The 17,622-nt window shown below is 45.0% G+C and overlaps 1 protein-coding gene across 2 annotated transcripts in view; it reads left to right on the forward strand.

The window, feature by feature from the left end:
- Window positions 1–3,522: 3,522 nt before the first annotated feature.
- SLC25A35 (solute carrier family 25 member 35) overlaps window positions 3,523–17,622 on the forward strand; it is a 123,617-nt gene continuing 109,517 nt past the window's right edge. For both annotated transcript variants that reach the window (XM_085637847.1, XM_085637848.1), the window contains exon 1: window positions 3,523–4,157. In XM_085637847.1, the coding sequence (XP_085493973.1) occupies window positions 3,801–4,157 (357 nt within the window). In that variant the 5' untranslated portion in view covers window positions 3,523–3,800. The remainder of the gene's footprint in view (window positions 4,158–17,622) is intronic.

Consider the following 17,622-nt stretch of genomic DNA (forward strand, 5'->3'; position numbering starts at 1 on the left):
TGTCAAAAGAACTGTTAGGTCCATAGAGTCTTTCACAGACAGCACCCATTGTCACACTTCATCAATATATTGGCTTTTACACAAATGTTCCCAACAGCCCTCTGCACATCCACTGCTTCAATGAGCAGACATACCACCATTACCTCGGAATTTACATAGCACCTCACAGACAGCCCCTGAAAACTATATCTAAAATACCTTACAAGAAATACCTTTCACACAAATTGTATAAAGCATTTTAAAGAAACAGCAGCTTTCAAACTTCTGTCAAAGCAACTTTCAGAAATTGAATGTTCACATACACTGAATCGAAATCACACCTTTCTTGTAAAATGTGTGAGCACTTTACATGCAAGGTGATGGCTCGGAGGCCTTCCACCTGAACCACAGCTCCAGAACGGTCTGTGTGCGTCTGAGCCATTCCTCTTACTTGGCAGCCCTCTATCTCTTGAAACATTAGGAGGCACTGCAAAGCTTGCATGTGTAGACAAAAGGCCGAGAGATCACAGGGCAGGGCTCCAGTCCTGGAGAGGGACAGACCAGGCGGCCCCTGCACCTGGGCCCAGAAGCAGGTAACACAGACAGTAGGCCCTGGCACCTGCTTTACGCTCTCTTGCTTAGCTCCAACCTCCTTCTCTCATTAGCTGGCCGACTTAAAGGTCAGCCAATGAGAAAAGGAGGAGGGTTCTAGAAGCCTCAGATTAGAACACACCATGGCTCAAGGCGAGCCCAAATGCGAGCCCTGAGCAAAGGAAACTTTGCAGCTTTTGCTAGTGCCTCCCTGTCTTCACTGGTGCCTAATAAATACACATTGGGCATGTGTGAGTGGTGCAAATTTGAATTTGCCCACTCTTGCAATTCCATTGTGTATCTGAACACTAGTTTGCTCCATACTTACTGCTGTGTCTGGACTGCAGCAGACCCGCTTGCCAATCTCCTACATGATGGGTGAGGCTCTGCCCCAAATGCCCCTACGGAGGAGCCCCCCTGCTAGGGAACCTCTGTTATGGCCTGGATAGACCTAGTATCCAAATGCCTGCCTATTTCTGACCTCCAGGCTCTTTGTCACCTGAATGACAGCACCAGGTGTCCAACACTCCCCAAAGAAATCCTTCTCTCACACCAGGTTCACTCAAACAGACAAACTTTCTGTGTTATAGTTGGAGGGCAGGGCATGCCTACAAGAGTCTGGAGGTAAGTTCTTTATTTCATGTTATGCTCATAGGTTACAGCAATGGCAGGTAGGTCCTGCCAGGGCTCCATCGTCCCTCTAATCGTGTCTGCCTTCCAGTTGCACTCCACATCACCCACCGTCATTCTACTACATTGTTCACTCTCAGCACTTCAGTCACTAGCTCACACACACCTCCCTTTCAAAGATAGATACAGTCCAAGAAAACAACACAATTAAATGAATTGTATTTCGACAATTTTATGAAAAGGAAAAATTCAGAAGCCAAACATACACATAGGATACCATGGCTGCGCAGTTTCCAATCCACCTCTTGTCGCTCTAACCCACTTCAGGACACTCCCTGCCCCTTTATCTCACTCTCTCAGGTTACTGCTTCCTCCCTTTGAGACATTTTTTTCGTTTTTTTCTTCCTCCTTCTTTACCTTTTGTGTAATTTCCATCTATTTCTCTCTGGAAATGTCGGATGACATCAAATAAGCCACTGGATTCAAGCAAGCCTGGCTGAAGACGGCTGAAATGCCAGAAACCGGTTCTAGGAAGCTTGTTTACGGTCCAGGGAAGACATGGCTTGGCAGTTCGGGCTGGACTGTTCCCATGAGGCACAGGGTCAGAAAGATTTGCATATGGCCATGTCTGAACTGGGGTGGCAGAGTGGGCTAAAGAACGGTGATGGATTAAACCCAGATCAGTTGACTGGGGGTGAGTGCTTGCAATGTTCAACACTCCGTCCATCATTTCCATTTGGTTTTTGCTTTGTTCGCCATAAGTTGGCAGGGTATGCTCGGACGTGAGTCCCTTGCTCACTTTGCCACTGGATTCAAGCAAGCCTGGCTGAAGACGGCTGAAATGCCAGAAAACGGTCCTAGGAAGCTTTTTTCCGGTCCAGGGAAGACATGGCTTGGCAGTTCGGGCTGGACTGTTCCCATGAGGCACAGGGTCAGACTGATTTGCATATGGCCATGTCTGAACAGGGGTGGTAGAGTGGGCTAAAGAACGGTGATGGATTAAACGCAGATCAGTTGACTGGGGGTGAGTGCTTGCAATGTTTAACACTCCGTCCATCATTTCCTTTGGTTTTGCTCCGACATCAAATAAGCGCTAGTTCCAAAAGATAAGTGTTGTGGCCCCAATTGGCTCAAACTAAGCACTGTAAGTAAATATTATTTTCTATCTGATTAAGACAACCCAATAATGCCGTGTTTCCAACAGAAACTAAACTCTGTCACATAAAGCAGAAAACGAAGACTGCAAGGTATGCTATTTTTTTGGGACGTCTTCATCATTTGCTAAAAATGTCCCCTTGAACTTCGTCTTCTGGAATTCAATTGATCTACTGCTTATGGTTGCATTAGGGGTTGTCACCTGTCCGGTTTTATGCTGGGATGACCAGCATTTTTATTAATGTCCTGGCCGGTACACCAATTAGGAAAATCACCTAACGCTGGTATTTACTCCCCTTATCAATACATACTTTAAATAGAAAATGTGAGAAGGAAACACTATCAAATGTGTTCCACAGCTTGTTTGGTCCTTTGCAGGATGTAAACGCGTGACCAGATGGTGGTGTTTTTCTCCGAGAAAGCAGACCACCCTAGTTGTATTGCACCTGTATGGCAAGAATTTACTCCAAACTTCAAAATGTCCTGCAAAGCACTTGACACTTTGATGGAGGTGTTTCCACCAACTTCCCTGATCATTCTTTCTCTGGTTTTATAGCCAGGCATGGAGTCAATTTATGCGATTTTATATAGCGTGTACTTTACCCAGAGGTGTCAGGACGCTTTACAATAGAGCGAACTACATTAGAGCAGACATTCCAGGTACATGGTAGAGGTGACAAGACATATAACTTACTAGAGTTGCGCAGAGTGATGGTTACACATTTACAGAATATAGATTCACTAAAAATTACACACTGCAACCTAACGTTGGAGACGTGGCTTGTGCAACAAATATAACAATGGACAGTTATGCAAGAGGCGCTTCCTGCTGGGATGTCATGACCTGCTTCTATAGTGGGAAAGTCCTACTGGCATTTCTAGAAGTCAGGGTGCTTGCAACAGACACGTCCGGTGGAATGAATCAGGCGACTGGGGTGGTGCTAACCGGTTCCTAATGCCTCCCTGGGAGCACAATGCCCACAGATGACACTTTAGGGCAAAGGGAGAGGCGTGGCGTGGGATGGTGCTGAAGTCACGCGCTGATTGGCTTGAGGGCCGGCACACATCTTCTTCCGATTGGTTCATCGTTTCTGGTGCGTCATTGATGCTCTACTGTTTCCTTCAGGTGAAGGATGCCGGCTCGCCCTGTTTCCATATCATCTTTACACTTGCTTGACAAGTTAGCTTTCTCCTGTCCGGGCGGCTTCGCTGTTGTCTGGTCGGAAGATAGGAACCTGCCGCGACCCGCTGTCCGACAGTTGCGCTCCGCCGCGAGCGCTTAGGCATGCGCCGGCTCCGCGTGCCACCTTGCTAGTGGTCTCGCGCTCGTCTCCCATTGGCCCGTCGGCGGTGTCCGACAGTTGGGCTCCGCGTACCACCCTGCTAAGTGTCTCCCGCTCGCCTATCATTGGCCCCCTGGGGCATCCCCCCCTGCCTACGATTGGATGGATTTCCTCTTGAGCGGGATGGCCGCGAGCGGCGCCTGTCTGTTCTCCAACCCGCTGGAAGTGGTGAAGACGCGGATGCAGCTGCAGGGCGAGCTGCGCGCGCCGGGCACCTACCGGCCGCACTACCGCAACGCCTTCCAGGCGGTGGGGGCCATCGTGCGCGCCGAGGGCCCCGCGGCGCTGCAGCGCGGCCTGGCACCCGCGCTGCTCTACCAGTTCTTCATGAACGGCGTGCGACTGGGGGCCTACGGGGCGCTGGAGAGCGCCGGGCACACCAAGGGACCTCTGCGCAGCACCGGCGCCGGGGCGGCCTCCGGGGTGCTGGGGGCGCTGCTGGGCAGCCCCGTCTACCTGGTGAGATGCTGAGGGGCGCCTAGGTGGACAAACGCGGGGGAGGGCGGGTGTGGTGTTGAAAAGTTTGTGAGGGTGGTGGTAGACACTTGATGCATCTAATGTTTAAGGTTATTTGAAGGTGAAATTGAATTGGATGGGATAGGATGTAGTTTCAAAGAAGTTAAATACCAAAGTCTTTGAAGAGAAAAAGAAACATCTGCAAACCCGCTAGGTGTGGTGTTAATGAGATAACACGGGCGCCCTTAATTCATGTGTTGCTGTGTGTTTGTGCAGCCTGGCACATTCAGTTTCTCCCCGTGTTTGTGCTATTTTTATTTTCCAAGATTTCGAGGCTGCAACACACGCATAAGGAATAAAAAAAGAAGCTGCAACTCAAACTTGAGGGTGTGAAAATGACAGACCTTAAAAGCTTAGAAAGAGGTTGCCCAGTGTAGTATCTCACAATCAGCACATTTCTGCGTGCATATGATTGTGCATTAAACCCAGATCAGCCGGCTTTGTCTATGCCTGTAGTTCGCGGGTGTTTAGTTATTTTTTGTTTTCTATCAAAGAGACAATGCTGTATCTTCGTAGTAAGATAATAGTTTGTAGGCTAAGCAGAGACAGATATCCATGAATGCAGTGGAGCCAAGGTCACAGTCTGGGATAGGAGCGAATAAAAAAGTTACATTGGAGACTGTAGACCTACCGTCCAGGAAGCAGCTTTCATGTTATAAGAGGGAGAGGGGTTCGCTGGTTGAGAGGAAGTGATTCTTTTGAGGTTGCCTGAGTAGAGCTATTTTTGTTTAAATGTCTCGCCCTGGAGCTTATGGTAGTGGGATGATTTGTTGTCACAAAGTATTAAAGTATGTTGAATTACGGTAATGTGTGTAGAAGAACACTTCCGAGTATTGGTCTTGATGTACATTTCGAGCTCCTCGGGGGGGTGGGTGTTTCAACGGAGGATGGCAGGGAGGACAGAACCGGGAAAAGTGTAGTTTGCACTTTGTATAATTTCGTGTAGGTAGTGATCCAGATTCAGTCTGTTTCCAAGCAACTAATTTTAGGGTGTGGAAAACAGATTCGAGTTATGAAGTGGTTGTACAGAAGTATGACGTGAGTAATCTCAAACATGCATTATGCCTATGGGCAGCAAGTCCTTTTATGCTTTTGTTTTTATGTTTTGGGGGCGGGACCAAAAGATTTGTTGACTGAGGCAGTCAGTATCAAGGGGTGATGGTGCCTTCTGGGAGGGCAGTGGGTTTAGTCCTTCATGGTATTTTAGCCTATAAGCTGAATGAGTATCCTTATTCTAGGTTATGGCCAAGATGTCCCTTGATTCATTCTGGCATTATGTTGTCTGGCTTCATTCCTTGAAGGGGGGATTTGTAGCTGATCATCGAAAACTGACAAGAGGGGAGGAGGTTTAACTAGTAGTGTTGTAGTAGTGTGGTGATGAGCATTGTAGTATTAACGTCTCTAGCCATGGTAGCAGCTTCTTGGAGCTTCAAATTATGTGGAGAAGATATGGCAATTAATATCTGAGAATTGGATTATGACGTTTCCATTTTCATCCTGAATGATGCAAATTCTCGTTTTCATATTTCTTGTTATGTTAACCTGGGATAGTACTTTTTGTCTGGAAGGGATTTCAGTAAGAAAAAGCGGTGTGTATCAGTCCAAGAGATTAAAAAAACAGTTGGTCGGTTGTCAAGGAGTCCTTTCTTAAACTATGATATTTGCTTCTGATTAAAATGTCCAAGTGGCACTCGGGGCTCTGTGTGATGATGTTTGATGGTACTTTTGGGTACGGTGACCACCTCTTTCCAAGTCTCCAGTTCTGAAGTTTTGTCATGATTAAGTAATTCATTCTAAGTTTTGAAATCTTGCTTTGTTTCAATTGAACAAATTAGAATAACACACCTGAAAAAAATGATTTGTACTTGAAAAGTTTAGGACTGGAGAGAGTGGCCATAGTGATGTATTGTGTTAGTCATCCTATTTTTGTGTTCAAAATCACCCTTAATGTAATCGCACAAGTGCAACAACGTTCAGGAGCACAAATCATATTTTTGTGCACAATTACATTTAGTAGTGCAAAATCACTATGAGATACTATCACATTTAGATTTAAAAATGAAATTGAGGTGCAAAGTTACCCTTGATGCATCAACTCCTAAAAGAGTATATACACCTTTTAGGAGCAGCAATCATGTTGGGGGTGCAAACTCACCCTTGGTTTGGCATCAGCAGGAGGATAGGGACTCTTGGGTGCAAAATCATCCTGGATGCAAAGTCACCATAGCTATGGGCTCATGTTTTTATATAAAATCATTCAAGACTGGCAGAAAATGCAGAGCTAAAGTTAATTGTAAAAGGTGCAACGTCATGTTTGCTTGACAGCACATTGGTGAGCACAAACAATATGAGTGTCCCTTGTAAGGTCCGTTCCCCAAGCGTTTTTTCAGCCCCTACCCCAACACTTCCTTGGGGCTTGTGCTCATGGACCTCTCTTCCAAGGTCAAGGTCAATTCGGGCTTAAGTTGCCTATTGAAGGGTTCCCTTATAGTGTTTGAGGGGTTTTAGTGTTTTTCCGAATTCCCCTCATAGTAGATTTATCATTTGGTCTGAATCCTGTGATAGTCTTGGTTATTGGATCCTCTGTGGTTTCTCCCATACTCGTGATTGCTATCTTAAGCTCACTGTGAACCTCCACACAAACCTTTACACAAAATATATTAGTATGGATGCGATTACGCTTGTGTCGTCATTTAACTCCACTAGGTTAACATCAAGTGGTGCTCATTTCACATCTTTACAAGGCAAGTTCACTTTTGATCTCTGATACATTGGAGGGTGGTGGGAATTGCAAGGTGCATCGGCCCAGGCACTTAAGAACATGCATTGTGAGATGTATATGATGCTGGAAATAGTGAGGGGGGAGGGGCGCTGTTGCTGAAAATAGCCTTTCACCCGTCAGAGCCTCTGCTCTCCCTGCAGATCTTCTTTTTATTTTTTGTTACGGTTTCACCATTGCCCATCACAAAAAAAATACTAACATTTGTTGCAGTGAGTGTCGGTGTGGCAGGGGTAGCAATAGGGTTAACAATGGTGGAGGTACTTGCTGACGTGAAGGAGCAGACCAAATGTGGATGGCTCAATTCTAGTTCTGACTGGGGGTGAGTGCTTGCAATGTTCAACACTCCGTCCATCATTTCCTTTGGTTTTTGCTTTGTTCGCCATAAGTTGGCAGGGTATGCTCAGACGTGAGTCCCTTGCTCACTTTGCCACTGGATTCAAGCAAGCCTGGCTGAAGACGGCTGAAATGCCAGAAACCGGTCCTAGGAAGCTTGTTTCCGGTCCAGGGAAGGCATGGTTTGGCAGTTCGGCCTGGACTGTTCCCATGAGGCACAGGGTCAGACTGATTTGCATATGGCCATGTCTGAACTGGGGTGGCAGAGTGGGCTAAAGAATGGTGATGGATTAAACCCAGATCAGTTGACTGGGGGTGAGTGCTTGCAATGTTCAACACTCCGTCCATCATTTCCTTTGGTTTTTGCTCAATTCTAGTTCTTCTTTACCGAGAATTAGCTTCTTTCTCAAACCTCTTCGATGGTGCAAACTTGAAAAAAGCTGGCTGAGTAATCTATGGAAGAAAAGAGAGAGAACAACCTGTGATAGCAGGTTTTGACCAACTTTGTTGTGCATCGGCGGCAACAATCTCAAAGATAAATCTCCCTGTGCTGATCGTTTCCCTGGTGTCTTTGGACACTGATAATCTGAGTCCTCTTGGTAAGTACATTACAACTATTGGGTGGCAGGGAGGGAGGTAATTGGTAATTACACTTGGTAGTGTTTGACCATGTCTGCATTAGAGATTCAGTGAGAATCGATGTAGCGTCGCAGGGACACAAGGACTGGCAGGTAGTGGAAGAGCTTCAAGACTTGTTTCCTGACGACTCAGAAAATGAGTCTACCTAGCCCTCTGCCCTAGCAATGAGGGGGGTTTGCGGTTAGTTTTCTTGACATGGCATGAAAAAAAGAGTTGGAATCCTACGCGTTTCTTCCAGTTTTGTCTCGGGTATCTTAAAGTACATTAGTTATGAGTATGGCTGACATTTTCCCTAGTCTCCTCACTCATTAAGCTATGTTTTGCTATGGTGCAGCCATGTGTATAAGTGCACATTCACTTGTCAATGTATGTCTCAAGCAAGCGGCATTTGTTCCCAGCGACAGTTAAATGCTCTCCCCACCCCTTCAAGCGAAGGCTCCTTTCAGCCTCTTTCAGTCACAACAGTTTCCCCAAAACTGCTGTTAACAGTTGTAGTACACATTGCAATGATATCTGAAGTCTTGCTAAAGGACTGCCTTTTGATTTAGTAACATGACCCCTGGGCTTCTTGTCCACCATCCTTGTCCACCCTGTTAAGGGCCTCACTCAGCCTTTTAATCCATTCCATGCTATGCTGCTGACTTCATGTTATCCTCGGTCTTTCGCAGGGTGCTACCCTGGGGTGCAGTGGGACCCTCTACTAAGAGTGGAAATGGGCCTGTCGCTGGGACTCAGCCTGTTTCTCCTGCCCTGCTGTCTTCACATGCAGGTTGGAGATGAAATAATTAACACAGCTCCTGCCTGATACCTCCTTTTATTTGGAGCAAGAAAAGGTGTGAACGTTGTGTCTTAGGTACTATTCTAGGAGTGTAGGCTTTTTGCAAAAGTGACGTTGTGCTTTTTAAAAAAAATTGTGATATCTTGAAGGGTCTGATTAAAGTTTTGTAAACAGCTACGCCAATATTAAAGGCCATAAAGAAGCCAATAACGTTCTGCAACCAATTTAATAAAAGAGAACAACGTAATAAAGCAAAGGACACCAGAGTTTTAAAGTCTAAAAATGCCAAGAAATTACAAAGCATCCATGGTTGAGTTTGACCTTGTCCTACTTATGGTTTCAGGCTCTCCGGAATGGAGCGGGTATTGGGTAGGCTTAGTGGCTCTTATCGGTCAAGAGTTTGACATTCTGACTTAGTCTTTACCCTTCAGCAGAGAAGTAGCCACCAATATACTCACAAAGTTGAAACTCATATTATGGGGTCCTTCTTGAGCCTTTTGTTTTGGCACCAGAAGCTCTAAGAGGGACAACATTTCAGCAGACCTGCTCTAGCCTCAAACATCTCATCAAAATGCTCTCAGCGAGTCAAAACAGCGAATAATGACTGCCAAGGTTGTCTGGTTTTCTTTCTGGGGAGACTCACAGTGGAGCCTGTCCTCATTTATGACATTGTCTCTTAGTGTATGGCAAAAGAGTCTCAGAAATGTCTGTTGTGGGATACTTCTAAGATGGCAAGAAGCCTGTTGGTGTGCAGAGCTCCGAATCTGCTCAACGGAGAGATAGAAAGGTTAGGGGGTAGATTAGGAAGCAAGAGGAAAGTGAAAAGAAGAGAGGCAGAGGTGTATCCCCGGTGTCAAGGATCCAGTCCCGAAGGGGAGGGCCCAGTCTTGCCTCTTAGTTGCCCTCACACACCCGCACTATTTGCAGCGACTTAATAGTGATTGTGAAAACCCAGCTTTCTTGTAGGAGCACACTGTCCGAGACTTGCTTGCTTCAGAGCTGCACTTTCTCACTGACCTCTGTTCTTTATGCGGCCTTTCTGTTTCGTGTGTTTATCTCCTATTCTTAAGTGTATTGCAACGAGGTATGACCTCTAAGGGACTTTCACTCTCGGCTCTTCGGTAGGGCTCCCTAAATGTGGGATTGTGGAGCAGGCGGGGTTATTGTTTTCTTTCATGCAGTTGTGGACCGTTAGAGCCGATGGTGCACAGATTACTGTAAACACGTTTTCAAGTCTTCTATCAGCTATAATAAGTTCATGGCAAAGACGATGCTGGGTCAAGCTCTCTGCTGCATTTTCAATAATAACTTGTGGAGCAATGAATGTTTAAAATATAATTAAATTTTGCTGGATCCGGCACAGCGCATGCGTCGCCTAGCTCTTCCCGCACACGACCAGCAGGTTCCTCCCCGGTTTCTGTCATCCTCACTAAAGCATCGCTTTTTAAATGTGTTTTCCAGCTGCCTTCTCGTTTCCTGTAAATGTACCTCTAAAACTAACACTGGCTACCGGACCAAGGACAAAGTCCTAACCATTTACTGAAATATAAACACTGCCCTGGTAATCACGAATGAGTTTTATTTAATGAATTATCTGAGCTGAGCCTTTCAACGTGTTGTAAGATAAATTGGTTAGCAGGATATTTCTGTATGGCCAAATAAGAAAAAAAAGACCGCCACTTACTGCTAAATCTCAGTATTAAGTACACCCTTTAAAATTTGAGAAAATAAGAATAGCAAAAGAACTTGCCAAAGTCACTATTCTACAAAATGTATTCAGTACCACTGTATTATGTATCCATCCACAGTGACACACCCTCCACATCAATCAGTTAATCAGTCAATCTAACTTTATTGCTTCTGGTTGGAAATAGACCATACAAGTACATAGAAATATTGCACATAGCCGTAATCGCACAAAATTAAAAAATGATCTTGCATTAGAAACGGGTAAAAAAAATGTATGTACATAAACAGCTTTAAAATTCATCCAGTGCAAGTCGTAATCAAATTTTAAAACACCATTACACTCATACAGAGAATGACTAAGATTTAAAAGGAATGATGGGGAAGTAGAGTGAACAAAAACCTCTTATCAGGTCTGCTATGCGCTCCTACTATCTCCCAAAACTAAGCAAAAACATGTGAGCCAAGCTTCGTATATTAAACCATAATTCTAGCAGATTAACTCAACATGTTTTTTCTAGCCATAATGGCTCCTTTCAAAAAGGCACAGACATTGAAAACAACTTCAGGAAAATTCAGAGATTGTAAACAAAGGAGAGCTGGTCTACAGCGTTGGAAACCTAGCCTCTGTAACAAAGGTATTAAAATGTGCTTTCGTGCTAGGCTGTGCAAATTGCAGAAAAAAAACGTGCAATAGTGATTGTGCAGAGTTATTGTCACAAGGACAAGTGCAAACTATATTTCCCTCTGGGTCTAAACATTTTTGGAAGACTAAGGACCAATGAATTGACCCTGCTCTGAAGCAAAAGAGATGTGACCACTCCCATCTTGACAAGTCTTTATGTAAAAGACTACAATAATGCAACACCGAGGGTTTCGATAACTCGTTTTTCAGTCTGTTTGCACAATAGTCTTTAAATAATATATTCACCTCTTCTTGACATTTTTAGGGATACAACTAGGATCAGTAAACCAATAGGATATACCGGGGGATCCAAAAGTGTTCCGTGTGTAACTCAGCCACGGTATGAAATAGGCCTTATCCAAAGTCAGGCAATCAATATGTCTTTACAAAGCTTAGTTGCTGGGTTCACCCAGATACTGACACATAAAAAAAAGTGGCGCCAGCTGAATCTTGTCTTCTATAAAGCCCTGGTTCAACTTGAAGTTGGTAATGAGATTAGAGGTGGACGGCGGTAAGCTCCGCAACTGTCACAAAAAACGGTTTTCCTCAACCTGTAAAGATCATTTAGTAAAATCCCAAATTCCGGCACCATAGGTGGCTGCGCTAATGCACTGGCAACTATATACCTTTCCGTGGAGGGCAGGAAACGCAGTCCCCAGAATATTTGGGCTAATAAGATTGCAAACTGTGCCGGCGATTTTGTTTAGTTTTGCGCTAGCCTGAGCAAGATGGGGATTCCACGACCCTGATGAACTAAAGGTTAACTCTAGATAACAAAAGTTATCAACATTCGTCAAATCGTGCCCATTGATACTAATTTTGTTTAACCTTAGTTTGCCCGGGCCACAAGACATGATGTGTGACTTAATATAATTAGTTTTTAAGTTTAAGTTATGCAAAAAAAGAGGCAAGACAATCCACCTGATGTCTCGGTGCGTTTGGAGCAAGGGCTAGCAACACTTTGTCGTCAAAATAAAGTAAGGCAGGAATTGGGGAGCCTGCGATTCTAGGTATGTCTAGATGGGAGGGAAAATGAATGAGCTTTAATAGACCATTAATATATAAAATAAATCATAAGGGTGCCATTATACACCCCTGCCTCACTCCACTCTTTAATAGAAAATCAGAAGAGAGTTCTTCATGAGAGTTTAAACAAACTCGAGCTGAGAGGTCTGGGTGTAGACAATACAGAAAGTTTACTAAAGGGGGGGGGGGGTCTACGCCTTGATCCAGCAACATTAACCAAAGTTTAGTTCTGTTCACTGAATCAAAGGCAGTGGATTAGTCCATAAAGGTAAGTAATTAAGGGAGCGCCATCATCTGCGCCCCTCTGCACGCAGATGGCAGTTTCTCTCTGATCTCTGTTCGCACCTTCTGATGTGGAGCCCATAGAAATCAAACTGTGCATGTGTGCAGAACTCTAGGTTGGAATCTTATTAGAGGACTGTAGCGTCAATTCCACAGAACATCAAGGGTGGGTCAGTGAAGAATCTGCAGTACATAGTCTCTACCAGAAAACGCGTTATCAAAGGTACATAACGTGTTCTTATGATAGAGAATTTTAACCACAGATCCATCACCTGGTGAGTAGATACCAAAGCAGTATGTCCCCAGTTGTTGGTCTGGGGAATGACTCGACATGAAAATAATGCAGGACACATTGGGTGAAGTGCCTGGCCCGCCAGACCAGGCTGACCAAGCAGTAGTGCTTTGTGAATGTGTGGAGGGTCGCCCACATTAGTCTTGCAGGTGTTCAGAACTGGCACCAGCGCAGTGGTGGCAGCCTTTGCTCTTGTGGAATGAGTATGCAAGCCTTCAGGAGGCTGTATTTTGTCTAGACCATAGCAGAGCTAAATACATGAAACAGTCCACTGAGAGATGGTTCTTTTCTAATGTTCCCCTTTTTTGCTCCAAGGAAGCCCACAAAGAGCTGATCGCCCAGTTGGCCTCTGATCTGATCCATGTAATAAGTGAGAGCTCTGTTAGGGTCAATACGGTAGAGCTGTTCCTCCTCCTTAGATGGGTAAGTGGAAGTGTAAAAAGCTGGCGCGGTGATGGGCTTCCATATGCGAGAGGGCGTGACTTCCTTTGGCTGGAAAGTCGCCTTTGTCCGGAATACCAGCTTGACAAGGAAAAGGTCCGCATATGGTTGTTCAACGTACAAGGCCTCGAGTTGGCTCACATGCCTGGCAGATCTTGTGGTGATGAGAAACACTGTATTTTATGGTCAGCAGATTGCATCAATTCAAAGGGAGCACACATCAGGTAGGTGAGAACTAAATTAAGGTTACATTGCAGCATCACCAAAGGTGTTGGCTGGAACATGGGGCTCAGTCCTTTTAAGAAATTCATCACTACTGGTGATTTTAAAAAAGAGATCACCGATCTAGCAAACATAGTAAGGCTGAAAGATAACCCGTTAACAGTTGTCACTGCAAGGCCACTCTGGGCTAAGGATATATAAAACAGAAGGTCCAGCAACTTTGCATTCAAGAATTGCTGTTACAGTAGGAAGAGTCAAACAAGGGGTAATTTTAGGTGCTGGAATCGACTGCCAATTGCTTGCCTTCATTCGCTTCTGACTCAGCCGTGCACCTCACGGATAGGCCAGCTGCTATAAGCTAATGGCAGTGGGTAGGGCGCAGCGGATGGCTGCAACCATCCCACTGCCCAACTCCCACTGCATACGGTTGAAGGCTGCGGGGACTGGCTTACTGTTTGGTTTGGGTGGAGGGACTGGCCAAAGGGCAGGCTATGCACCAAGCTACTGCTATGCACAGCTGAAGACTGAGGTGCAGGGTTAACCACTCACAGCTGGGTGGAACTTAAATACTTGGGGAAAAAAACAGTTAAAACTGAGACACAATGTGACAAACCACTGAAATTCACCTTTAGGATTGCCAATGAATGCAACACACGCCATAAATTGTGCTGACCACCACCATGCTGAAAACAGCGATTTGCATACAGTCCAGAAACAAATGAAACAGCATCTAAGAGAACAGCATGCTGGTTGGTGCAAGTAAAGGTGTGTGTTGTGTACGTTGGAGACCATAACCAACAAATTTCAGTGATTTGTCGCCTTTGAGCCAGAACCAAAACTACGTTTATAACGCTTTATTTTCAGTTGATCTGTGTGTGTGTGTGTGTGTGTGTGTATATATATGTAATACATATTTTTTTGAGGTACTCATTATTTAAATGTTTAGTTTTCAGACATAAACATTTTCACTTTAAAATAATAATTTTTTTTTTTTTTTTTGAGGGTGGCTTTTATATATAGCGCAAACTCAACCCAAAGGTATCAGAGCGCTTTACATGAGCACCAGTTGCGTTACACAAGGACACCTTCATTTTTGGTGGGCATGAGGAGATTAAGTGATTTGTCCAGAATCCCAGGATGTTGAGCGTCTCTGCCGAGACTCGATCCCGGTTCCCCAGCTTCGAGGTCGACTGCTCTAGCCGTTAGGCTAAGGTTTATCCAGTCACTATTTCAGTTAAATATAGAAGATTTAATGCCAAATTACTCTAGATCTCTTTGTCTTGTAGATATCCACTACATCCTGCAGACATCCTTGACCAACAGAAGTAACAAGTCTGTGATGGATTCATAGTCTGTTTTTTCACTATGCAAAGCCTGGCGATACTTTCCTGGCTCGGCACTTGAGGAGTCCTGGTTTGGCTGGGCAGTGCATGTTACAGTTCAGTGGTTGAGTTCTTTACGGTAATGATGCTTTTTGCAATGGAAATGGCCACAATCCTTAGTCAGAGGAGGATAAGGACTTTGAAGTCTTGATGATGTAAAGACTTTCTGGTCTGATGGCAATGACCTCTTTGTGTTATAACACCAACTCCCAAGCTGGCTTCAAACCTCTAAATTAGCAAACGAGTCAGGAGGGTCCCAAATGAACAAATAAATTGGTATACACTGATAAGAGTAATCAAACAAGAGGTGAAGATTAAGTATATTTTTGCCATCTAGGGAATGCGATAACTACAAGAAGCCATCCAAGGTATTTTTGCCTTGCAATTGTCTCAACACAAGCTAGCCCCTATGTTTCTGTAAAGGAACACTTTGCACTAGAACCATGATGGCTTGAGATAATTATGTAAATCTGTAAGACATGACTTTATTTGCATTTCTTTTTTTTTTTTAACTTTACTTTTTATCTTTAATTTGTCATTAGCACCCTCTTCTGGAAATGTGGAATTTTGCTGTATGAATCATTAATGAGGTGCACATCTTTGTGCTGATAGCTCAGGATCCTTGAGATGTTGTAATGAGGTCTGGTTTGACAGCACAGCTGTTGCCAGACCTAATGTGCTGGACATTAAAAAGAGCTTTCAAGAGTACCACAGAGATGGGCTTTGGTTACGCCCACATGTAAGCAGCTAGGAGTATATGTTTTGATTGGGCAGAAGTTGTGGACTTCCATCTAAAGTGCTTTCCCCTCCACACAGCTGAGATTATTTTGCTTATTTATCCAGCTGCCTGAGCAACCGTCAGTATGGCTGCCTGAACTTGAAAGAGCACACATGACATTATAATGCTATTAAAATGTCTTGGATAACTAGTTAATATTTGTTTGTTTTTCTCTGGCAGCAGCACAGATGCCCTGACAGGCCATCATCAACGTTAGATCTCAAAGTATAGTGTGTTGTATTTGAGAGCAGTATGGGATGCCTACACTAATCTACATAGATTTTTAGATTTGGCTGGCAGTGCAGCTGCTGCAAGACCTTATGTGATCAACAACAAAAGAGCCTTGAGTACTACTGAGAGATGGTCTTGGGCTCCAGCCACATGTTGGCCCTCCTGAGTACAGGATTTGATTGGGCCGACTTTGTGTGCTTCAACTAAAAAGACCGTTTGTATTGTGCTTTTTGTCTTGTGGGAAAGCTTATGCTCGACTTAGCAGTTGGTTATGGTAGCAAGCCAATGATCATGGCTATAGGCCTGCTCTGTTTCATATGAAATGCTATGATAAAGGTCAAGAAATAACAAATGAAACGAAGTGTTCAATTCTATACAGGATTATCTGTTACAAATTCAACAGATGGTTAAACTGTTCTCCAGCAATAGATCAAGTAGTCATGATGTGATGAATAAAAGTTATTTAGGAGTCTTGCGAGATATTTTGATTCCAATTTTATTCAAAAAATGGCAATTTGACAGACTCGATCCATTCGGCTCAGCCATCGCGTTTCGTCCCTGTGGGACTTCATCAGGGCTTGATCTATATCCCAATGTTGTCTTCCACCCAGTGTTGGCTCCTAAGGCAACTCTCAAGACTCCTGAATAACTTTTATTCATCACATCATCACTACTTGATCTATTGCTGGAGAACAGTTTAACCATCTGTTGATTTTGTATCAGATAATCCTGTGTTTGAGGCATATGAGCTGCAGATCACACACTTGCATTAGATCGCCATCTGGTGTTGGGCTCGGATGCTTGCACGTTGGTGTCTTGGAAGAAGTCTTTGTAGTCACGAGATAGGTGACTCCATTGGACGATAGTGCGCATGGGCATCGACTCCATCCTTAGATTGTTTTTTTCCGCCATTGGGTTCGGATGCAACTTTTGTGCTCCGGTTCGAAATCTTCATTTTCAAACTTTTTCGACGCGCAAAATTTCCACAAACTCTTTGGATTGACTTCGAACATCTTGATCTTCGACGCGCCTTTCATCGACTCTATTCCGGTCGCAGACGCGGGCCGCTGGGCCTATCCACGCTGTAAGGCCTACGGCTCATGGAAAGGACGCCATTCAAAAAATGCCCCCAGTGTGAAGCAACATTCCCACACAGTGATCATCACAGGGTCTGCAACCTGTGCCTCTCTCCTGAACACGAGTCCAGCTGTCCAGCCTGCGCATCCTTTCGATCGAAGAAGACTTTTCGAGATCGAAGGGCTCGACGTCACATCATGGCGCAGAGATCAGCTCTGGAACCAGAGGACATCTTCGACGAAGGCCCTGGATGTCCCAGAAGAAGATTCCGAAGCTCTCAAAATCGTGTCAGAGGCAGAAGACTCAGACGACACCATCACTTCTGGTCAACGAGTGAGTACTACTGCCCCTACCCGAACCCCACCACCAAAACCGAAGGCACTGGTCAAGACTTCGCCTGCTGGCCCCAGTCGCGACCGAAAACACACTTCAGAAGCCCCGCCCCCAGGCCCGGCTCCGAAGGAAAAAATACAAGTCTTTCGGTAGCTCGGGACCGACCAAACCTCACGTAATCGTCCCGCCAGCGCCTTCAACACCGAAGCCAAAGGAACACTCTGCTCCGAAGTCGGTTCCGACGCCTTCCACCTCCAAAGACAAATCGGCCCCGGAAATCTCGAGGTCTGTGGATAAGCCGGCTTCGAACGCTTCCAAGCCTAAAGATCCTGCTTCGGCTCCGAAACCAAGACCCTCGGAACCAAAAGACAAGCCTAAGTACTCTACCACGCCTCCTAAGGCCAAAGACCATATAACTCCACGCCAACCACGCTCGGAACC

This window comes from Triturus cristatus, chromosome 12 (assembly GCF_964204655.1).
Source record: "Triturus cristatus chromosome 12, aTriCri1.1, whole genome shotgun sequence".
NCBI classification, from domain to species: Eukaryota; Metazoa; Chordata; class Amphibia; order Caudata; family Salamandridae; genus Triturus; species Triturus cristatus.